Here is a 24,130-nt window from a genome sequence, read left to right on the forward strand (position 1 = left end):
TAGGTGGCTTTTTCACACAGCCTTGACTTGATTTCATGGCACCTACCTTGGGAAGGGGGTAATGTTTGCAGCCTCAGCCCTTGCTTCCATACAAGAAAGAAGCCAACTGGGAGTGAGAATGAAAAAGTCATCACAGAGACCAAGCAAAAATAAGGATTTTGAAGTTCTTGCTTTTTGAAGGAATGGTGGGAATGCAGCTGCAACCCCAGTGCTATGATGCCATACAGGTTTATGAATGCCAGGTTCTCTATTGATGTAAATGCCTTCTGTGGCTTCTGATCTGGCAGGATGACAAGGAGAGCACAAACACTTTTTTCCTTGCTTCTCGTAATTCCACTTGTTAAGGTGCTGGGAGTCCATTTACAGATCTTATCACCAATTCTTCTATAAATGCCAATTAACTTAGGAAATTTAATAATGCTGTCACTCAACAAAAAATATTGGAGAAATATCTTCATGGCTTTGCAAATGTTGAAAACATGAAACATGAAAATACCTGAAAGGAGAATGAGTCCTATAACAATTTTATACATGCTTCTCTGTGCTTGTTTCTTGGTCTGTGAAGCTGGGATCTGCCCTTATGAAGGGCTTTGAGGGATGAAAAAGTTTTTTTATCTCCAGCTGCAAAGTGTGGTGGCTCTGAGCCCTAGTTTGGAAAAGGGAGATGTAGCAGTTTGGGTGGCTTCTTCTGAGATGCTGAATATTACAAGGGAGATGTTCAGTACTCAGCGGGTATTCAAACCTCCTCAGTAGCTCAGGCTGGTAGGTCTGTGCCTGGAGGAAACAAGTCATGGGTCATTTTTGGTGCTAGGAGATGTGTTTAGAGCACCTGCAAATTTGCAATACTTTGTAGATGTATTTTTTTCCCATGTGCAGTTCTGACAGTTTTCTGCTGCCTGTCTAGCTTGCCCACAAAGGGCAGTGAGTGCTTTATTTAGTTTGAAGGCAGCAGCATGCACATTTAGCAGACACATTTACCAGCACCAATATGACTTTTGTCACTTTTCAAAATGAGCAGTGGAAATAAGTAAGAGCAGTGTGTGTCTGTGCTTCAATGAGCCAAGCCCTGGGGATGGACAGCTTGGGGGGAAGTGCTTCCCAACTCCTCTGCTCAGCTGCTGTAGCACATATTGCATGTAAAACATGGTCTGGGACACCTGCAATGGCTTTGGCAGAACAAAATAGCAGAAGCATAAATCTGCTCGTTTATTCTGATTTATGGATTTCATTGTAGTTGTCAGTGTCACCTCAGTGGAAGTCTGTAAATGCAGCATTTCGCTTGCCTGTCGGCTTTAATTGACTTCAGGTAATACAATTCTGATCTGCTGTAAACCAGCAAAATTACCCCTTAGAGGCTTCAGGAACCTCCAGCTTGTTCTTGGGGGTGGAGGGGGGGGGGGGTGTTTCCCCTCATCATGCAAACAGGCTTGGCATTTGTTCATGTCTCCAGAACATCTTAATTACATTTTCAACATGTAGTATTTGTGAGAAATGATTAGGAGAAATGAGTGTCAGAACTGGCTGTCCGACTATGAGAATAAAATTTCTTACCAAATTTTCTTAATTTTCTTTAGAAAATAGTGCAAATTAGAGACTCTAAAATAACCTCTGAGCAGAGGTGTGCAGAGACATCACCGTCATAGGGCAAGCTAAAGGCCTTACTTGAAGACTGTAATTCAGGGTGTAATTCTTGATTTTTTAGAAGCACAGTTTTAAAATCACTGTGGAGTGGTTTGAAGTGAAGTGATCATTCTGGGTGCTGGATACCATTGTTTGTGTAAATCCATCCTTGACAGCTCCACGAGTTTGCTTGTGTTTTAAAGCTATGCGATCTTTAATATATAAATTTCTTAATCTCCTTTTCATTATGTTGTTCCTGAATTTCCAGTTGAGGCTTGTGGGCACAGCACTGAGAATTATTCTTATGCTAGAAAAACTGCTTCACCTTCATGACAGACCATGAATTATTTTTTTTTTAGGCTGAGATAGGTGACAGCTCTTCATGAAGGTATGCAAAGTGAGTCATGTTTCATGATAACAGCAAGAGAGCATCTCACTGTCAGCCCTGAGTCACAGTGCATTGGTGCTGCTGGCACAAATAATAATTAATGGCTACACATTCGCTAGGCAGGACAGGTCTGAGTTCAGTCTGTGCACATGGTGAGCTTTCCTTACACTCTGCACTTCAGGACTTGGTTTTCAGTAGCCCTAAACATGACTATTCTACTTTTGTCCAAATACAATTCTTCATAATTAAAAATCCCTAGCTTGTTGCAGTGAACAAGTAGCCTGTCCTTCATTTTTCCAGTTAATGCTGCTGTATCACATGCAAAGGACGAATCTTTTTCAAGTGACATTGCTCTGCAAAGGTGGAGCCTGTGTCTCTGGGATTGTAGCCAGGAGGGAAGCTGCAGAGGACACGCCTCAGAGAACTTGTGTGTTTGGGTAGCTACAAGTGCTCATGCTTGTATCAAATGAGGGAGAACACAGTATTTATTCCTCTTTACTTTATAATGTCTGTTACTGACTTATCTTTAGCAACATTGATTCTTTCCTGAAAAGTCATAGCTTCCTAGACCTCTTCCTGCCCTGTGCTATCCTAGCCTTTGGGAAACTTAGCAAGAAGGATCCATTTGACATCTAGTAAAATAATTCTTCACTATGAGGGTGGTGAGGCACTGGCACAGGTTGCCCAGAGAAGTTGTGGATGCTCCATCCCAGGAAGTGTTCAGGGCCAGGCTGGATGGGGTCTGAGCAACCTGGTCTAGTGAAAGGTGTTCCTGCCCATGGCAGGGGGCTGGAACAAGATGATCTTTCATGTCCCTTCCAATCCAAACCATTCGATTATTCTATGAGTCTGTATTCATTGCTAGAAGAGAAAGAGAATCTTGGTCAATAAGAAAGGCATAGCAGTTTGTGGAGATGGAAAAACATAGGATTTGCACAGCAAAGGACGTGTTGGTTTGGGAGCCTGAGTTGAGTGGGACTGGAGGCTGGTGAGTGACGTCCCCCTGTGATTTACTTCCCCCCTTATCTCTGTTAAACCCTGCTTAGCAAACTCAGAGTGCACTGCGGCCAACTTATGCTCTCTTAATATAGAAAGCTGAATGAAAGCTGGAGTCAGATAGCACTCCAGTGAAAAACTGCAAAAAGGCTGGCTTGTTATCAGTTGTTACTTCCTACAAGAGCAAGTGTGTTTTGTGGTTCCATTATCTGAAACTGAGCGGGCTGGTGGGGCTGTGTGCAGCCATTTAAAAATGTGATTTTTGTTTTCCTTTCTTCGCAGAAATCAGCCTAAAATATTTCCTGGAGCTTTTCTCAGAATCTGTGTCAGTGCAGCGAGTTAACTAGTGGCAGCTCTGTCTCAGGAGAGTAGAAATTTAGCATGGTGACACTAATGTCTTTATAAGATGACCTAGATTACAAGTGTCTTGTTCTTGGTTTGCAGAATTGTATTCAAATATTTAATATGGCTTGGAGATGTTTGTTTGTTTGTTTGTTTTTCTTCCTGAAGAAACAGAAATAAAATTACTTAAAATGCTTTTAGGATCCTAACAGTTTCAGTGATGAGAATTCTAGTTCAGGAACTAGAATTAAAGTACATCAGACACATGCTGTCTGCCCTCCTGATCTACATACTGCTGTGGCATGAATAGGGATGAGAAATTTCCTCTGTTTTGTCTGCTGCTTATGCCTGTGTAGATTTCACCTTCTGAATTTTACAAGATAACCAGCTTACAAGTTAGAAGTCGGAATTAGGTTATAAATGAGACTGCTGAAAATCCAGGTTGCCTTACTCAAAGTGTGTAGGTAACTTCTTGTTGAAGTCTGGAGGGGCAGGACCAGTGCAGCCCCAGTTTCAGTCCAGTCAGATCTGAAGTCCAGACCACAGAGCTGGCTAATCTGAAGCAGGGGGGCACATGCCAGGGGCAGCTTGTCCTCACGAGGAAGAATTTGCTGCTTTTTCCTCCCCTCTCTCTGGTTACTTCCTCAGTATTCTGCCTGTGTTTAAAGAACCTGAAATAATCTGTACAGGCATATGACTGGGATGGAGAAAGGTATATCTGCCTTTTTTTGTTAACATCACCATCTCCCCCACGGCTGAAAGCTCTCTGCCAACCATTGTTTTAGCTCAGTGCACTGGGACTGAATTCCCTTTGGGCAGGCCTCATTTATGGTGTAGTCTCAGCTGGTCTGTGAGATGTTGCAGCTAACACAGAGATACTATCATCTACTCATCTTGCCCCAGAGGGGGAGGGATTCTGGACCCTACACAAAGTGGCTGCAAGCAGAGGAGTCCTGGACTTCCCCATGCAGAACTCTCAGTGAAAGCAGTACGACAGGCTTTGGGGAACAGCCTGCTTCCTTTTTTTAGTTTCCTTCTTTAGGTTTTTTTTTAACTCCTTGCAATCATGGTGACTTAAGATGGTGAGATGGCACAACCTTTCCCACCCCTCTGGAAACTTTTCCATCCCTTGGAAAGATCATGCAGCTTCATATGTTTGGGGTTTCTAAAAGCACCAAGCATTGCTATCAGTCTCTTAGCTTTGTTTGAAAGTTTCTGCCATCAACTTAGATGTGAACAGTATTAGGTGGCCCTTAAACGCGTTTTGTTTATCTTGTTTTGTAAAATCCAAGGTCTGTGACACAGCAAGACTGTGCTTTTCTATATTTTTTTCTGAAGTGTTGGGGTGAGCTGCATCCACCAGTGAAACAAGACATCAGAGGAGACCTACAGGTCTTGAATTAGGATTGTCACCATAAAAAACAGGTGAGGGCTTCTCAAGGACTAAGAGTAGGAGGCTGTGAGACACCGAGAGATTTGCTTTGTTTAGATCAGATGGGCAGGGTAGCCTGAGAGTGGTTAAACCATGCAGCAAAATACGACAATGGTTTGCCAAGCCAGTTCCTCACAAAAGGGTTGAGTAAGTGAAGGGCTAAGCCTGGGTTTAGCTTAGATGCTCTCAGCTTCTGATGCATTACTTGAGTCACTTGTAAAAATCTATGAAAATTAGTGGAGATGGTTACTAATTTAGTTCTGCAGGCTCTGTTTTGTAATGTACATGGGATTTAGAAAGAAAACTGTAAGGCCTACACCTGCTTCTTCCAGTAGCACAATTCCAGAAAGACATCCCCTTTTCCAAGAGGCCATCTGGGATATCTGGTGGCAGTATAGACATGTTTCCTGAGCTCTTCCTCAAACATCCTCCTCTCCGATGAGGAAAATGACTTGAAGAGTTCCCTGTCAAAAGGAACTGTTCAAATACCACAGGCATCCACAGTGGTGTGGCCAAAGTGGGTGGCCAAGGAATCGCAAAGGAACAGTAAAGTCAGACTGGATTTGGAAATCCTCTAGTTTGTTTTGGCTTCATCATTTAGCTAGGTTACTGTAATTCAGCTTTCTGGATCTCATTAGGGAGTTGATCAAGCTGTCACCAGCTCTTTCTGCCATTGTCATTAGAGAGGTGGAGAATCATGCCCTGCTTAACAGCACAGACTAAAATGAGAGTTGAGCACATTGCCACTGCCCTGACAAGCAGCAGTTACATGTGTTAGCTGATTAAGGGGTGTTTTGTGGTAAGGTTGTATATTTACTGGGCTAAATTTGACAAGACTAATACGTGAATATTCACGAAAGAACCGAGTGGCTGTGTTTAGGGACTCAAGATAGAGATTTGTTGTTTTTTTAATATAAAAACTGTTTAAAAAAAGCCCCAGCTAATTATTTTTTAGCAAGCTTAGGTGCTCTTTTTGCAAGCACTTCTTTTGGTATCAGACTCATGGTGCGTGACAACAACACAGAATAGTAAGCTTTTCACTATTGAAGTGGAATAGTTCACAGAAAATAAATGAGAGGCTGAAGTGTTAAGCTATGCAAGTCTAATTAACTTTCAGCCTTAATAAGCTATGGCCTCTCTAACAAAATTAAAAGTGGGGTTTAGATTACAGATGACAGCTGCAGTTTGGGCTTAGAAAGGCGTTTGTAAAAACTGTCTTTTTTTTCCTCTCTCTGGCTTTTCTGAGCACTTTGTTTTGCAGAGGGCCATCTGAAGTGGACTGCCCTCTTTCCCTCTCTTGTGTTCTTTTGTTCACTGGATGATTCTTTGCCCTCCTCCGTTGCAAGGAGGTTTTAATGAGACTGCTCAGGAATGAGGGGGGCTTGTCTTGACTTTGTCGGGACCCTCACTGTGTGGCTGAGCCCCCCCAGGCTGAGCCTTTTTCTCTGGGAAAGGGAGCCCCATTTGGGCAATCCCAGACCAGAGAGGATCAATGTGTCTAGATGTGACATGGACAGAGAGAGGGTCTCTAACACTGCTGGGCTGTGTCTGACTGCCAACCTCACCGCTTGATTTGTGTGACAGGAACTGGAAGTAAGCATGGAGAGACAGCTGCACATACAAAATCAGTTAGTGCTGGGAACTGAGGTGCTGAGCCCTTGTCTTGCCTTCCTTCACAATGCTGAAGGGTTTCAGCAAGAGATTATGACCATGGCTGGAAGCTACTTGAGAAGAAGCGGAGTGAGGAAGATTTGTATCCCACTTCCTCAGCTGACGAGAATCCACACACTTACCCTTCTGGCTGGTGCTGCACATGCAAGGCTAGCTTTTCTCAGATATGGAGATGTGTCTGATGCATGGGATTGAGTGTGATGAAGGGAAGGCTCACACTGAGTCTCAAAACTGTGACAGTGGTCCCACAGATAGCTTGCAGGCTTTTCACAGGATATCCAGACAAAGCTGTTCATAACTTGCAATGGTAACTTGTTGGAAGAAAGAGTGTAATAGCTCATTATAACTCTCCAGCTCATCTTTCTGTTTAATTTGTGTCTGTACAAAGTAATTTTGACACTGCTGGATTTGTCACAGTCAGATGCATCATGCTCTGAAGACACTGAATTGTTTTCTGAAGTGAAGACAATTTTGAAACCTTTTAAAATTTCCATTTAATTTCTTTGGCCTGGCTGTCTGACATTGCACTCATCAGCAAAGCTTGATTTTTTTTCTTTTTTTTTTTTTTTCCTGTCAGCTTTGATAGTTTGGTTGAGGTTGAGAACGAGGATGTTATCAGGATATGTTGAATCAAGCTAGCTTTGCTAATCCGCTCCAGATTCAAAATAGAGGTAAAACATCTGCTTTGGTTATTGAGCAGAACTCTATGCCAACTGTAGCATGTCTAATGTAAAGAAAGAGATGAAGTGGTGTTATGAACTGATCTTCATGTTCACACATAGTTACTCTGCTATTAATGGAAATAACCCTGTCATCAGCCTCAGTAGTTAAACATTTTTAATCTGAATTTTATATCAGCTATGCAGAAGGCAAATATCAGTGACTAAAATCTGCAAAGGATTTTAATATTTTATGAAAACAGTAATAACTGACTGTGGTGCTCTTCAAGAGCACTGTGAGCTCCATGACCTCTAAGAGAAATCAGGAAACATCAACGTTAGTCTTTAATGTCTTTTCAAGTATATTAGACTCTGGCTGTGTAGGAGAAGGTGAGTTGGGAGATTTTCTGAGTTTTTCTGGAGCTGGCAGGAGGGTGGCTGTGGGGGTGGCAGCTGCTGACCAGAGGAGTGAGCTGTGCTGTAGCGCGTAGGAGACAGGCAGTGGTGAGGCTGTGTGTGTGATGTGCAACACAAGGGGAACCTGAGCAAGATCCACTTGTAATATAATGGTAAGACTGAGCAAATCAGGTATTTCAGGTTTTGCTCAAGTCCCTAAATGTCTTCTCCCTCCCTAATGTTTTTTCATGCTCCTGGAGGTTTGCTATTGTCTGAGGCTTGGTTTAGGTACCCATGACAGCAGGGCCTTGGAAGTGTTGCAGGTCACTGTTAAGAGGAAGATGAGGTTCAGGAACACGTGAGATTGTGACTGTAAAATGTATCTGTCCTTAAGAGAAACTCTGTGTGTAGCTCATGTGAAAAAAACAAACCCCATAGCTGAAATTACCTTCTGATGAGTGAATGAGATGGGATCTGAAATTCTGCTGGAGTCCTGCCACATATTAGTGTGCTTCTACCCAAGACACTAAACTCCCCTTGAACTTTTGGAAAAATATATTTTTATTGATTTCTGCTGTAGCTTATCCTTTTTGCATTAACCTTTATCTTCATGTAAGTGTGGTGTGAATTTTGTTTGGCCTCCTTTGCTTTCATATGTTCAATCCTTTGCCTACTGAAGCCTGCAGAAAAGAATACCTTTGACTTTCAGTGATTGTTGGACTAGATCTATTTTTGAAATACAAACTGTGAAGTGCAGAAGACTGTAACTCAGCCAAATTGGTAACCAGTGTCCTGGTTCGTGTTGCCCTTAATGGAGCAGAGATGCATCCTCCTTGCATGCAGCCATTCAAGCTCTGTATGTCTTGGATGTGGAAAAGAGATGAATTCTTTTAGTAACAACCTTTTATGTATTGCAAATAGTTCTCATTTTTCCTTTAAATTGTCTTCTGTATATGCTGACTAGCTCTGATCTGTTTAGATTTTCCCTGTTTTAGAGCTCTGTTTGGGTCTTCAAGTCAAGCGGTACCCTAAAACTAAACGTCTCACTGCAGCCACAGCCTAAGCAGTACTGAGCAGGACTACTGAGTGCTTTGCAAGTCACAATCCTATTTTAAGTCTCTTCCTCTTTCAGAGCATTGTTCAGTTACATTCAGTTAGTACACTGCAGTCCCAAATTCTTTCTTACACAGAACTGCTGTATAACAACCCTGGATTTCTCACTAACAGGCATGCTATGTTCTCCTCCATACTGAACAGTGTCCTACTCTTCCTCCAGCCTAGCTGTTTGTATAATTTGTCAAGGTGGTTATAAATTCTGATCTTGCCCTCCAACGTCCTTGTGTAGTCTGTTATAGTTCCGAAGTATCTGCAAATTTATTATGGCACTCTCTGTTTCATAGCTGCCTTCTTTGTGTGTACAGTAACATAAAACAGACCCCGTTAGCCACCGGAAGTGCTGATCTTACTAAGCAAGATGTTACAGGATCAGATACCACTTTATAGTTCCCTAAATCAGGACTAATTTTCTAAAAAGGAAAGGGTTTTTATTAGTGTGTGTGATGAGTATCAATGCATGCTCCATATATCAGATAGAGCACTTAATTACAGCTAGACTGGACTATTATTCTGTCCTGCTGAGTGTCCAGGCAGCCAGATGAAAAGCAGGTCTTGCTGTGCTGCTGCACTGAAGGAGGACTATGGAAAGGTTTTTATAAGCCAGCTGCAGTGTGCATAGCAGCCCTTGCACACGCTTGCCTTGGCAAGGAAGAGGGGTAAGTCATGGTTTCATAAGTGATAAACTGAAGGAAGATAAACTTGCAGCATTTCCGTTTCTTTTTTTCTTCTTCTGTTTGGTTGCCATTGCTGCTGGTAGAGTTGGGTGAGGGCAGGATATCAGCGGTCTCCAGAGGATGTGAACTGAACAGAGGAGATGTCTCAGGTTAAGTTGACCCAGCTGCATGAACCCCTTCAGCCCTCAGAGCATTCCCCCCTCCACACAGATTTGGTTTTAATTGTCTTTTTTCTTTTCTCTCTTGGGGAATTTAACACCTAAACAATTGGTTAAAAAAAAATAATTGCTTGAAATGTGTTTGAAGACAACTGAGCAGGAAATGAAGCTTTTGACAGGGTTGATGTTTTTCAAGTGAGTTTCTTCCCTAAGAGCTTTATTCTGAAATCTCTAGTGAGGAGCAGATGTGTCACTGGGGTTGCTGTTGCTCTGTTCTGTTGCCGGCGGTTTCATTTCTCTTGAGGTTCATAACCTCACACTGCCTTGGCCACCTCTCAGCTATGCTTCTGGTGGGGACAATGAGCAGGGCTCTTCGGAGAGCAGGTGGGGTAACATGGCACAGGGCCTCTCACTTGGGAGTTTGCTTCAGCTGATTTACACCAGCTGGAATTTATGCCCCCAGAGATTTTACTCACTGCTATGCTCTTGTTCAGAAACACGGCCTTGGTACCAGGACTTCTTCCCTGCTTCTGACTAAATGATTGATGGATTATGGGGGAGGGGGGAAAAAAAAAGACAAAAGCTCTGGGAAATAAAGTATAGATATGACAAGAAGTGCTCAAATGGATAAGTGGTGCAGCACATGCTGCTGAGAATGTATAAAAGGAATTGGATCCTTTTTTTGGTACTGCCATGACAATCCCATGACTGTTATTTAATGGTGTCACTGGTATGTCTGTTGTGAGATATTACACAACACACAGTTTGTATCAAGACAAAATCCCAAGAAACTTTGAATAAACAAATTCAGGGTACTATTAGATTGATTATCTTCAATCTTTGTAGGTATTCCAACAAATCTTATTATGCTGTGACAGACTTTCTTCTACTAAAATGGGTAACAAATGCTGGTGAATATAACAAATGTTATGCTACTATGTTTATTTTTGACTCCTTTAAAAAAGCTTTCTTATTTTAACTAGTCTGCATCATGCTGAGTCTTTGTCTCCACTTGATTAATATAACTTCAGGACAGTATTTATTAACTAATTTTCTGATCTGATCTGGAGGCACTTAAAAAAACCCCCACCAACCCCCAATCCCAAATGCCAAAACTAAAACGAAACCCTAGCACTTAAATCAAGACCAGTGGACAGCCTCCAGTAATGAGAATGAGAGAAAGGACACTGGGCAAGGTGAATTAAACAGTCTTAGCTCTTTTTCTTTTTAGAAGTGATCTAAATTTAACAGGCCAAGAGTTATTTTGGTGTCTTTAACTGATAAGTTCAATGAAACATAGGCAACTTGCAGCACTTTCAGTGTGTAGAGGAATTTCAGGATTCCAGGAATGGCAGGATGTAACCTTTACTTCACCTGGAAACATAAGCAATTCTTGGGGCAGTTGATAGGCTTCCTAATGAAAAATGGGAGGCAGCCAAAATCTGGAGCTAAGCTAACACCAGAAATAGATCTGCCAGAGGCTTGTTTTGCAGTGTCTAGAACATATCACAAATCGTGCGAACAGAAATTCTGGGCTGGGTCCACCATTGCACAAGCAGGGTCAGTCCTGACTGTTTTCCTTTTTAAGTATTGTGAAAGCTTGACTAAATGAATGTTGTGTTAAAGTTTCAGCTGTCTCAATATGCTGTTTTCTTTCGTTCCTTCTCGCTTTCTCAAAATACAAGTGTTTATTTGGTAGTGTGTATTTACAATTAAAGGCGTTAAAGTGTGCATCACCCAAGAACTCCAGCTCCCCTACTCCAGCAGCTTGGAAATGGGGCAGCAGAGAGAGAGCAAGGTTTAAATCTCCAGGAAAAGGCAAGTAGGAGAGGGGAAAAGGCTGAGCACAGAGAGGACCATGCAGGGAGCAGTGGGGAGGCTGGGGTTGAGCTGGTTTATTCTTGTTGCTTCACAAGGTGCGTGCTTCCGGGAAAGTGTAGTGAAGTGTAGTCTGGTTTGCACATCACTTACTAAATGATTATTTGTGATTATGTTTAATTATAGAATCAGATCTATTGTGTTCTCTATCTGGCCAGAGACAGGGAGTTTTGTGGGTAGGGTGTAAGCAAAAGCCATCAGGGCTTTGGTGAGTGGGAGCAGAGAGCCAGAAGCCTGTGGGAGCACTGCCTGGGTTCCCAATCCCAAGCCCAGTTTGTTTTTGCAAAAGCTTAGCTGGCCTTGGAGGGGAAATCATTTAAAAGCAGGTGATGCAGGATGTGTTGTGACAGCTCTGCTCCCTTTTCAGGGTTGAGCCATGCTCTAAGCAGTTCAGGTCATTCTTTTCCAAACCTAATGTAAGCAATGTTCAAAACAAGATCCTTAATGGAAGGTGTTTGTCAGCTTATCATCAGACAATCTTGTTTCAGACTGCTACCACTTCAACCCCTTTCCAGTGATCATACTTTTCCCTTCTCCTTCATTACAGCTATTGTACATCATTAGGGAACTTGGAGTTTTGGAAAATGTACTTGTTCACCTAAGGCTGAGGATGTGATTTTTCCCATGCAGAAGGTGCAGAAGGGTGTTTTGGTATACTGTAATTCCAGCCTCCGAACCTGGTCAGTAGTGGATACCAGGCACTAAGCAGAGTTCAACTGGGGGGATGGGATGCAAGTCCTACCCTGGGCCATGCTGCCCCAAGGCTTTGCAGTCTGCACCAGCTGCCTGGCTGTCCAGCAGAGCAAGGCTGGAGCTGCTCTGTTTCTGTAGCTGTCTGTGATTGTCATATAGTTAGCAATGTACACCAGCCATGAAACTCAGGTTTTTGTAGTGTTATCAGCAATGACAATATCTGGTGATCATGTTAGAATTGCTGTATTCCAACTAATTCTGCACCAAATGTTTCTGTAAATGTTCAAGTCTTTGTTTGGGAAGCCACTGTGGGAAAGGCTGAGTGCATGCCTAAGTGGGAACTACTTACGGACCATGTTAGCATTGCATGAATTATTCAGATATTTGTGAGCAATTACTTAGGAACCTCTTCTACCTTCCTGAGAGGGGAAAAAGCACCAAGCACACTGAACATTGTTTGTACCACACTGATTGTCCTTGCAGACATCTTCTCCTGATGCCCTGGGTGCCATTCAATACGTGTCCCTTAGGGTTAAACCATACTGGGAACCACAGGTGTGCGCTGGGGAATTTTCCATTTGGTCACTGAGCATTTTTTGGTGTTTTGATGAAGTTGCCATTCATCATTTGAATGAAAGCATTGGAGGGAGAGGCTTTTGGCTGTGGGCTTGTGTTGTCCAGGCAAAGGCAGACATCCCCCTCCAGCTCCTCTTTCTTTTAAAAGTTATGTACAAAGTTGCTATTGAAGCTAAACATATGCTCTGTTTAGAGTTTATATATCATTTTTTACCTATTCTCAGGAGGGCATAACAGCAAATGAAGCAGTGATCAATTCTCCACTGCCCCTGTGTGCCCTGTGCTGTTGAAGTCCTTTTTATGGTCTGAAGGACAAACACAGCCGGAGGCTTTGGAGAAGCTGTTATAAATGACATGGATAGAAATGGGGGCCATTACAGGAAAAACCAACACTTCTTGTGATAACACTTAAATGCCCATTACATCCCTCTAAGCAACTTAGAGCACAGCATGGCAGCGAGTTAGAAAGCCATTGGTCCAGGGAAAGTGTCAGAGCACAGTTGCATCCTTTAAATGCTGGCCTAAAAACAGCGTAAAGATCTCTCAGCTTGGAGGTGCCACTGTCACGCAGAGTTTTTTTTAGTTTTGGGAGTGTTGACTTGTGGTTTTTTGAATACCTCTGTGTGTCATATAAGTTTGTTGGTCCTTGAGCATTGGAACACAGTGGAACAAATTGAAATAAATAGCACTGTGTAGGCATGCATGCTGTCCTTGCTGCAGAGGATTGATGTGCAATCCTTCAATCACAGGGCTAGTCTGCAATAAATGGAAGGACATAATAAGACAGAATGAAATGAATTGAAAACTTTTTTCTCTGCCATATTTGAAATGTTGCAGCATCCAGGGTATTTATTGATCTGCTCGGTATGAATCTCCTAAGTGCATTTACTCACTTAACAATGCTGTTAGTTTGTCACAGTGCTTCCAGGGAACCAGTACACCCCATTTACAGATTTGGTTCTCCCCACTGGCCTTGCAGTAGCTTGGACAAGTGTTCCTTAGGAGTCACTCATTAAAAATCTGTAATTGCTCTGGAACACCTCTTAGCAGCCATCCAAGGGCATTCTTTTCCAAATACCCGCTCTGTGAAAGTACTTTTCTGTCAGAAGCCAGTATATAGAAATTCCTACAACAGGAATGCACCCTTTGAATTAACAAATTAAGAGCGAACTTCTTTTTGTATTTACCCAGCAATTCATTCATAAAACACAGTAAAAAGCTAACCCCTGATGCAAGGGAAATAGACTACAAGGCCTGTTAAAAATTATCGGTATTGAGTAATTTCTGTACATGGAACTGTATAAATACTAAGCATCAGGGAAATGCACTCTAAGAATTAAGAGAAATCCAGTTAATGGCTGTTCACTAATACAGACTTGTAAGTTAAAACAGCATTTCAGATATTCGTGTGCTGTATATTCAGAGGTAGAAAGTCCTAAACTAAAATTAGGAGGAGGAGTAGCCTTTTTGCTTTGACCAGTGGAAGGAAATAGATGTATGTGATGTGACATTGCAAACAACCTTGTAATCTTGATTAGCGGGAGTACCTTCAGAAAAATAAGAGGTGTTTGGCAAAACACTGTCAGAATCAATACCACTTTGAAATGATTGTGTGTCTTGCTACATCGTTCTTGCTAGTTACATGAATACATGGACATATCCAAGTGTTTAGTCCAGGAACTTGATGTAATGCAATTAGAACTAATAAAGCATCAATATATAACTTCACTCACAGGAACAAATGGTAGTCTATTATATCAGATGGGCATGGGAGTTGATCATCCTTTCCCTGTCTGCCTCCACCTCCTGTCAAACAAAATCTGGCTTAAATAAGTCCTTGTTAGTGAGTCAGGATATCTAAAATCAAGGCAAAACGTTCGACATATGTCACAGTTACTCGCTACTCAACAAAAATACTAACTTTGCTAGGAGGTTCAACACCTGCTTTGGACATAGTAATTAAAATGATACTTGAGACAATCCACTTAAATGCTTCATCTCATCTGGAGTCAGAGACGTGCCAGTGCCCCTTGGTAATAGATCTATGGAGGAGAATTTCCCAGTGTTGAACTTTTTCTCTTGGAATGGCTTGTTGGCTCTGTGGAATCCAGCTGATCCACAGGACATTCTTCCATGTGGGTTTAAGCTCTCTTGCTGAAATAATCATTGTGCCTTCAGTTCAACAAGTTAATTTTACCTGGTGGGTTGAAGTCCAGCTTGTGATTGCCCCATATTCAGTAAAGATAGCAATATGTTGCCACACTGGAAGGAATCTGCAGACACAATTTTATTTTTACTAAAATGCTTGTTACAGCACAAAGTAAAGAACACTAATAAAACTTGTTAATAAGTTTCACAGTAACTGTGTAGAAGAAGTAACATGGAAAGGTTTTTGTTAGCTGCTGGAGTTTATTTTCAGAAAAAAATGTGAACACTCCCAACTGAAATTCTCTTTAAGAATTTGGAAGCTGCAGAGAGCTGAGCTGATGAAACAGTTGTTCATCATTCCAAAACCCTGCACCCTTGCTTAATTCTAATAATAGTTATACATAATCTGCTCTGTGCTTGTGCTTTTTTTCCCCTTCATTATAAGAGTTTAACAACTTTTGAATTTGAAGACTTTTAAAGCAAAATATTTCTGTTAATGAAATAACCCATTAACGATGTCATAAGTTTTAGAAATGATTTCCAAAAATACACTATCCTTTGATAATTAAGAAGGATCATTATCTACCCTTCAGGAATTAAAATTTTAAAAAAAAGGTTGTTTGAAGTCATTCATGCATGAATATTGTTATCACTGAAGATCAAAAAAGTAATCTGGGCATCCATCATCAGTGTGTACGTAGCTGCACAAGCCCCTTTCCATCACTGTCAGCTGCTGAACGGAGCACTACTTTTTCCCTTGTGCTGATGGATGCGGATGCACGTTCTTAGCTCTGACCTCAACCTGCAGCAGTAATGCTGCAACATAGTTCTGGCATGTATTTCCTGAACAGGTCACTATACATGACTGCACATCTCACACAGAAACAGGTCTCAATATGTAATAAAATTGCCTCAACAATAATGCATTCTCATTTCAAAACTAATACCTCTGAAAATAAAGTAAAATAATGACATAGTGAATTAGAAAAATGGCCAGCTGGAGCAGGTTGCACAGCTGTGACTCAAGGTGGTTATTAACCTGTACTGTTTTTATCTCTTCTTTCCAGTTTGCAGGCTCTGATCATTCTCCATTATCTCTGTCTCTTGCTGCTACAGCTAGCATGTACAACATACATTTTATCATTTTACATTTTATTCATTTATAAAAACGAAATCTTACAGGGGAAAAAGGTCTGAATGATGAGACCTTTGAAATGGGTATTTGGCAACTTTCTCCTGTCAGCAAAGGTTATGTGTATCAGTGATGGGAGTTACAAACTGCTTCAGAGGCATGATAAACACTGGGGTTTGATCTAAGCTCCCCAAGATATGACCATGGTATGGTGGATAGAGATTGAGATGAGGATCTTCTGTATGTTACAGGTCTAGGGAACACAATGTTATTCTCAATCTGCTTTCTGTCTTAAGTAGCTGAAGTTAATTAGAAAGGTCAAACATTTCCTGTAAAACCAAGTGTCTGATTCAGATTTCTGGCAGAGAGAAGAAGGGTCAAAGTGTCTTATTGTAGACCTTCCTCCGTTTTTAATGTAACGATTCACAGTGCTTTACTCTCTCTGTTATAAAGCAAAAAAGTCATCTGTAACAGCATTTGATCTTTAAAAAAAAGAAATCTAAAAGATCTGAAGTTTGAATTTTTTTCTCTCTTACCTCTGTCTGAGGTCTAACCTTAAATTGCACCAGAGCCTGGCTAATACTTTTCGTTGGGTGCTGGGCATATCTGCAAATAGGTTCAGGGAATAATCTGAGCTGCTGGAGGTATCTGTTTCTTGGCCACTGGGTTGTGTTGCCATTCAGCTTGAAATTGAGGAGTTCTCTGCTTTCCTGTTAATTTTTTTTTAATTTAAATATTATGATAAATGCATGTGAAATGCAAATATTTTGGTGTGAGCATCGTAATTTCATAAACATTCACTGATTCTTCATAGCTGTTAGTTTTAGGAGAGAAGGGAACAGACTTGGGTCTGGTGTTTGCATCCTCTGGTGGGGAATGTTCTCTGCCCATTCTGACATGGGCTGGGAAGGAAGCATGCTAAATGGTTCAAGTGAAACACAATTTTTTTTCCTTTCTTTTTCAATCATCCACTACAATATGTAAGATGTAGACAGTTGTGATGAAAGATGCTGCTTTAGTTCTTTTCACTTTTGAAAGAGTGGCAAGAATGAAATTAGTATGAATGTTTTTCAAGGATATAAGGGATTAATATGTCTTAAAATAGACACCGTTAACTTAGAAATGTATTTTCCACATTAGAATAAGAAAAGATAGGGAGAAAATGGTATTTTCTTTGTCCTTTCAGCCTGTTTTGTGAATTTTGAGATAGTCTGTTTACAAGAGAGTTAAGTTCTGTAGAATCTCAAGAACTTTTGTGGTTTTATGTGCTTAAGTAGTCATGCATGCTTCCATTTTACAGGATTATTTTAGATTCTGGTGATTGCATGGCACCACAGGCTCTTTTTTGCCAGTAAGACCGTGAGGCAACAAGGAGTGAGATTGTGGGGAGTGAGACTGAGGGGAGCACACACTGCCTTGAGGAGGGTGCTGGTGAAAGCGGAACCTGTTTCAACTATGTGCTTTATGGGATAGAGGGATCATTGTGAATTGTCCCCTTCTTTTCCTGAGTCTTCAGCAGCAAGGTTTATCTTCTTTTGGTACAGTGTGCTGCCAGCTTGGTTACTAACTCAGATATTTGCTGCCAAGGTGGTTGGAAGGACTGAAGTCACCAGCTCTGGGCGAGTAGCGGAGCAGTGAGCACATGCAGAGCTCCCTCCTGAGAGGAGCGAGCACAGCACATTGTTTCTCCTGTGGGCCTGATTATTTATTTCTGCATTCTGATTCATAATAGCATAATAACAGACTTGAGACAATAAGATAATTATTTCGCTTCTTGGGTGGTTAAAATTAACTGTGCTCATTGCGTATTTATTCAGTAAAAAAATACAAGTTGTTTAGTAATTGCCCAGAAATTCATTATCTGCATAATGTTCTGTTTCTAAATGTGCATTGCATGACCATTAATCTGTGCCAAGAGCAAGCATGCAGCACTATCTGATGTAATTAGTTTTCCCCTTACATGCCAGGGAGAACATCTGGGCTAATTGTGTGTTGTTGACAAAAGTTGCCATTCTAATGGGGGTCCCTGTTTGTGCACGCACACGCTCGTTATAGTACAAACATGCTCATGATTTCAGTTTATCCTCAAGAAAACTGATAGCTCTTACTCATGAGATACTCCTGGTGGTTTGGTGCTGGGGTCACACCATGTCTCTGGGCAGCTTTAGCAAATGTTGGCAGGAGAAAAATGCTCTCAGTTTAAACAGAAAGTAAACAAACCTGTAATGCTGCTTCTTCTGTTTTCTTTTTCCAGCCGCCACTGGTCCAGGCGATTTTCAGTGGTGATCCAGAAGAGATACGGATGTTGATCTACAAAACTGAGGATGTCAACGCCTTGGTATGTGACTTGGCGTGTTGTGTACCATGCTTATGGACTGTGGCAATGACAGTATTAAAAATGTCCTCAGTAATTAACTCATAACAGAATGGAAATGATTGGGAAGTTAGAGATTTGGGGCTTCAGTGATATCCTAATTAGGAGTCTGATATATAATTGTCTCTAGCAGGTGACTTTAAATTTTCTAAATGTCATGGTAATTATTCCAAATGTGAAGGTCAGTCAGGGACATTGTTTTTTCTCTTACTGAGAAAATGAATGAAAACAGCTGAAAATTGCATATTTTTACTCTCTGTAGGGTTTCCTTTTATGAAGAGTCTTTGCAGATCAGGAGCTGTTATGCATTTGACTCTGCTTGAACTAAAGCTTCACTATAATTCTCAGCAATGAGAGTAAGGAAGCAGAATCTTGGCCACAATTTGCCCACAAAGGAATTACTGTTTTGCAGACAGGCTTATTCTAGCCAGAATGGTAAGCAGCTGTAAAATAGTAGTAGTTGAGTGCTTTGGCAGTGAAAAAAATCTCCATTTCAACTTGGTCTTTTTTGCCGAAATTGGGGTGGTTTTTTGCCCTTCTTTGATTTTAACTTAAATCTGTACTCTTAGAAATAAGTCCTGCCAGTCCTGACTACGACCTGTGGTCTCTCAAAGTGGTGAGAATAGAAAGCAGGAGCAGAATGATGATTTCCAGGTGTTTCCTGGACTTTTGAATGAACCTTCCTTTTCTTCATGTCTTTCTGTGACATAAACCCATCAGTTTATTCATCGCTGACTCCAGCAGCTGGTCTGGTATAGTCTTGGCACTGCAGCTTTTGCAGGTAGTGGGGTCCAACCATCTGGTTCAGAGCTGCCAAAAGGAACTGGACAGGTGATCCTTCAGATCTGGCTGACTGGGGCTCCACTCCGTTTGCTGTCCAGTAGAAGGAAAAAGACTTGCTGCTGTTTCAAATCTGATCCAAGACCTTGATGTTAAACTTTCCATGTGATTATCAGTACCTGATTGCTTTCTTCAAAGTTCCTAAAAGTGCTTCTTTAAAGAATCATCTCCCTTGAGTTTCCTCCTTCTTGGTTTTTGCTGATGATCTTAATAAACCAAAGGAAAAAACCAAACCAAACCAAACAAAACCCCTTCAGCAAACTAGATGAACACTACAGTCCTAAAATTTCCTCTGTATTTCACACTGGATTTTCAAAATAGCATTTTGTTTACAAGGTTTTCATGGCCTGCTCCAATGTTCTTCTATCCTTTGGCTGCAAGTGTGTTAGTGATGGTTGCTAGGGAGATGCTCTCAGCTGTCAGGTGCAAGATTAGATGAAGAATATGTTTTGCAGATGAGTACCATAGTACTAAATAGAAAAATAATTGAATGGTTTTGCCCAGAATATTATTTACAATGCTCAAAATCCACCCAAGAGTGCTTTGCCTCAACAGCTTTTTTGTCAGGAGAAAAATGCAAAGCTGTTCTTTGACAGAGAATTAGAAAAATATTGGTCAACACAAACTCTGAAGATTGTGTTCTGAATAGTGACTGCAGGGAAGTGTCAATTGCTTAAACTATCACTAAAGAAAGATGAAAAGAATTCCCCCTCATTGTGCTGTGAGCTGGCAATTTGCATCGCATGCTTATGTTTCTATTTTAAGGGTGTTTTTAATTACTTCCATGTTAGTGTTTGGTTGCTCACATGAGAGGAAACTCTGACACTGTTTGGCAGAGATTTGTCCTTTGTTGATCATTTTGGTTGGCTGTGTTAACATTGGAATAGTTCAAATATAGGTAGGACAGGGATACAAAATAAAAGTCTGGTTTTGCAGCAAGCTTTGGGAATTTTTGAAGTTTAAAAAATTGGGGTTTTTTAATCTCCATCAAGAGAAGTATTTGGAAGACAGAAGAAAAAGTGCATGGAGAAACAACACAAAATTAGGAATGCATGTGCATACTTCCCAAGAGAAAATTAATCTCAGGAAAGAGTTTGGAGGAAATCAGAAGTTTAGAATATTACTCTTTTTTTTTTGGTCTGCTAAAATAATTAGTAACTTCCCGAGCCAAGGATGTGTTTGTTGATGGAAATGGCTACATTCTGGATACTGCTCTAACTATGACTTCTATTTTGCAACAAAGTGAAATCTGCTTGGATTACAAGTGTGGTTTTAGTTCATTCTGCCACTGTAATTGTCACTTTGACCTCTCCAGTCCCTACCTGTGCTCTGGGGGCATGCAATGCTACTTGTGCATCCTGAGGGCACGGGCTCTGTTATATTTCACTGGCAATGAGCAATTCCCTACCCCTGGGTACTGAATACACACTGTGTCTGTGGGAAGTGTGGTCTACCTGTGGGCAGCATTCAGCAGCCTGGTTTTTCAGGACATTTGTGATGTCACTTGGACAATCCAGACTGCCAGATTAGTTGCAGGTAGACATCTTCTAGGCTTGCTGTTTGGTACATTCAGAAGTAGCAGGGTGATCATGCTATGTGTATGTAGATGGGGATTTTTTGGGGCACTGTTTTTACTTAGGGAAGAGTGGGAAAGAGTGACTCCCAGAATCTAGGGATTAATCTGCATGCAGTTGTAACCCCTTCTTATTTGGGATTCATAATACATGTTTTACGTCTGTAAAGTCCAGTTCTTATGTTAAATGTTACAAATCAAAATCCTTCCTGTGAAATTTCCATTTTCCTCTCAGTCTTCTCGTTTAGTTTCCCTTTAAGACATCCAAAGTCAAACAAAAAGGTCAAAAAAACTCTCCAGTATTCTTCCCAATAACTGATGTGTTATTCGCAAGTCATTTCGTTCTCTGTTTTTATTTTTTATCCTCTAATGCTGTGTTTTCTCTTGGATAGAACCCTGTTTCTAGCTGCAGAGTGTCAGGCAGCAGCACCAGCAGAGATTGCAGGGCCACACATGCAGGACCATTATTTAGGGGGTGGTTTATTATGAGATAAGGAGGGCAGGAAGGAAGTAATTATGGAGACACATGTATGTGTGCTGTTTATTACTTTTTTTCTCATTATCCTGCTTGGAAAGGCATAGATTTTCAGGACTGCCTTTGTCAGGAGGATTCAGGCGTCATCCAGGTCTTCACACACGCACACAAGTTCTATATATTCCTGTACTATTGCTAAGCATGTTTTTGGAGGTGCTGTGAGTGTTTGAGGGTAAAAGTGTGCACATGTTTAGGACTGTGAGTCTGAAAGGCTTTGCATGTTTGGGATAGCTGAAGTAGAAACCAGCTTGTTGTTCAGTTCAGAGTGACATGCCTGACTTGGGACTAGGAGAGGCTGTAATGGTGATATTTCAGGAATCCTGGAACACCAGACCCTTACCTCAGCTCATCTAAGGAACAGTGATTACCTTTTTGGAATGTGGAGCCTTGCAGGAGAATAAAGCTATCCTGGAAGTAAATGCTCCTCTTCTAGATGTAGTTTTGCTGTGCTGGAAAGTCTTCTGGAGGATTTAGTCAAGAACTTTGGAAGGCTTCTGCTTTGACACAGACTGACAGTTTGGTGCTGAGTAATAGCTGACTTCCACTGGGTATTTAGCCTCTTGTAGTGCTGTTTAATATGCTGTTTATTTAAGTGGGAAGTGATGGAGAATTTTTTTTTACAGAAACTATGAACAATTCTCCATTATGTAAGACAATTGAATATGAAATTACACTGATGTTTGCAATGCAAGGTAACTAGCATGACTTTTATTTAAATTAAATATTTTTTTGGCTCAGATTTTTTTTTAAAATATTTTATAAAGAAAGTTTTTGAACTGTTAAGATGATTCTGCTGGGGAGACTGAGAGTCTGAAATATTCTGGGTTGCTTTGCAACAGCATGCTAGTGTAGTAATGGTTACTGTGTTATATATATCTGTGCTGGTGACTCATGTTATCAGTTTGAGACAGTTAAGGATGTACAGACCATTAAAGTCTCAGGGCAGGGTTTGGCTGTAACTGCATTATTTTCTTCAAAGGCAGCAATATCAGCCTGAAATACTTGAATTTTCTGAATCTTTTCCCATCCTGAGTGATGTATGCTCCCATGCCTTAGCACCCCCCATCCAAAGTCAAAATTGTATTTATAAAAATGGAGGAGTTACTTAAGTCTATGTTTTGAGTCTTACACTGAATACCCATAAGCATCAGAATATTTCTGTTCTTTAGGATAACATTTCTATGGTCTCAATCTGGAATTAGTAATTAATTTTTAAAGTTACACTTTTAGCATAAAAGTCACTGTCAGCCTCATGGAAGGCAAGTGTTAGATGAGGGGGGAGAGAGAAGATAATTTTTCATGTTCTAGAAGATCTAAGTATTTACCTCTTCTACCTCATGAGCAGTTGGCAATTTAAGAGTCAGTCCAGAAAAATCGTTGTTTCTGAGGCTAAACTGAAGGCTGTGGAATGAGAGGTGCTGAAACCAGGATCTGCATTTTCAGATGGGAATTTCTATGCATGATTATTACCATGCAGAAGAAAGAGCACAAGGCAATAAGTTACACAGCTTGGCTTTCACCTTCACCAGTGGTGCTCACATTCAAACATTTCAATTTGCTCTGTGAATTACAGGCTTTAATAAAAGAATGTATGAAGAGGAGGAAATCCTTGAAGCAGCAGAGATTTTCTTGGTAGACCATCAGCTTTTGGCTCTGAATGGTTGTAAATAGCCCAAGAAGTAGGTGCTCATATGCTTTTGGCCTCCTCAGTAGCTCCTTCCAGTTCCTAATATTTAATTTTTCTGAAGTCAACTTGTATCTGAATTTTTTTTTAATGGTTGTGCTATTTAAATGAGGTATACTCAGATGTAACAACTGTGTATGGAGTGAATGAGCAGGAGGCTTGTTTCTGTCATTATTTTGGTTAGACTTGATCAGTGGAAGTTATAACCATTCATGTGCTTTATTCTGCCGCCCAGGCACATTTTGAAGGTGGTGGGAATCCAAAGGCTTCGGTAACTCAGTTTCTGTGGTGCATTAAACTCCTTCTGTAAACTCCAACTCTTCCTGTTAGCTGCTCAGTCAGTTTGGTGACAAAGAAAGGGTACATTCATTTATTTTCTGCAGCAGTTGCATTTACATTTTAATAGTAAATAACTCTGTCCTAAGCATCACCTGATCTGAGCAGTTGCAGTTGATATTGAAATTCAAATCCATTATCTCCCTTGAGATATAGGCTGTGTTGAGGAGAAAATGTAGGCCCTTTCCTTAATGTACCTGAATATTTTACATGTGCTGATATGATTAATTCAGCTCACTGTTCTGCTAATCTTCCTGTACCCCAAGGCTCTGATCCAATAAAGCAATTAAGGACTAGTCTAATTTTAAGCCTGTGGGGGCCTTATCAGTGCCACTGTAATCACTTGAACAGTTTAAGCATGTGTTGAGTGTTTTTCTTGCTGAGGCCTTCTGTTCCTGATTGCCTGGCTGTTAGATTCTTAGTTTCTTTTATCTGTTTAAAAAAAACAAAAAAGTTTTTTAGATAATGTTAACCTGCAGCATCATCTTTTCTGTGAACTAATATAGGCTGCTAACACAGTTTTCATAGAATCACAGAATGCTCTGGGTTGAGAGTGACCTTAAAGATCATCTCATTCCAACCTCCTGCCATGAGGGACACCTTTCACCTTTTGCTAGACCAGGTTGCTCAAAGCTCCATCCGACCTGGCCCTGAACACTTGCAGGGATGGGGCATCCACAGCTTCTCTGGACACTCTGTGTCAGTACCTCACCACCCTCACCGTAAAGAATTTATTCTCAGTATCTAATCTAAACTTGCCCTCTTAACAGCTTGAAACCATTTCCCCTTGTCCTAGCACTATACTCCCTTGTAAAAAGTCCCTCTCCAGCTCTCTTGTAGGCCCCCTTTAGGTACTGGAAAGAGAGTTTATCTTATCTCGGCATGATTTTCTAGCCATTGTTTATAGCT

At 41.0% G+C, this 24,130-nt stretch overlaps 1 protein-coding gene across 12 annotated transcripts in view; it reads left to right on the forward strand.

Annotated features, from left to right (window-relative positions):
* ANKRD44 (ankyrin repeat domain 44) overlaps nt 1–24,130 on the forward strand; it is a 132,172-nt gene that overhangs the window by 43,212 nt on the left and 64,830 nt on the right. For all 12 annotated transcript variants that reach the window (XR_005602309.1, XM_039554820.1, XM_039554821.1 and 9 more), the window contains exon 2: nt 18,134–18,217. Coding sequence is in view for 11 of the 12 variants with exons in the window: in XM_039554820.1 (XP_039410754.1) it covers nt 18,134–18,217 (84 nt within the window). In the remaining variant the exon portion in view is untranslated. The remainder of the gene's footprint in view (nt 1–18,133; nt 18,218–24,130) is intronic.

Source organism: Corvus cornix, chromosome 7 (assembly GCF_000738735.6).
Source record: "Corvus cornix cornix isolate S_Up_H32 chromosome 7, ASM73873v5, whole genome shotgun sequence".
Taxonomy (NCBI): Eukaryota; Metazoa; Chordata; class Aves; order Passeriformes; family Corvidae; genus Corvus; species Corvus cornix.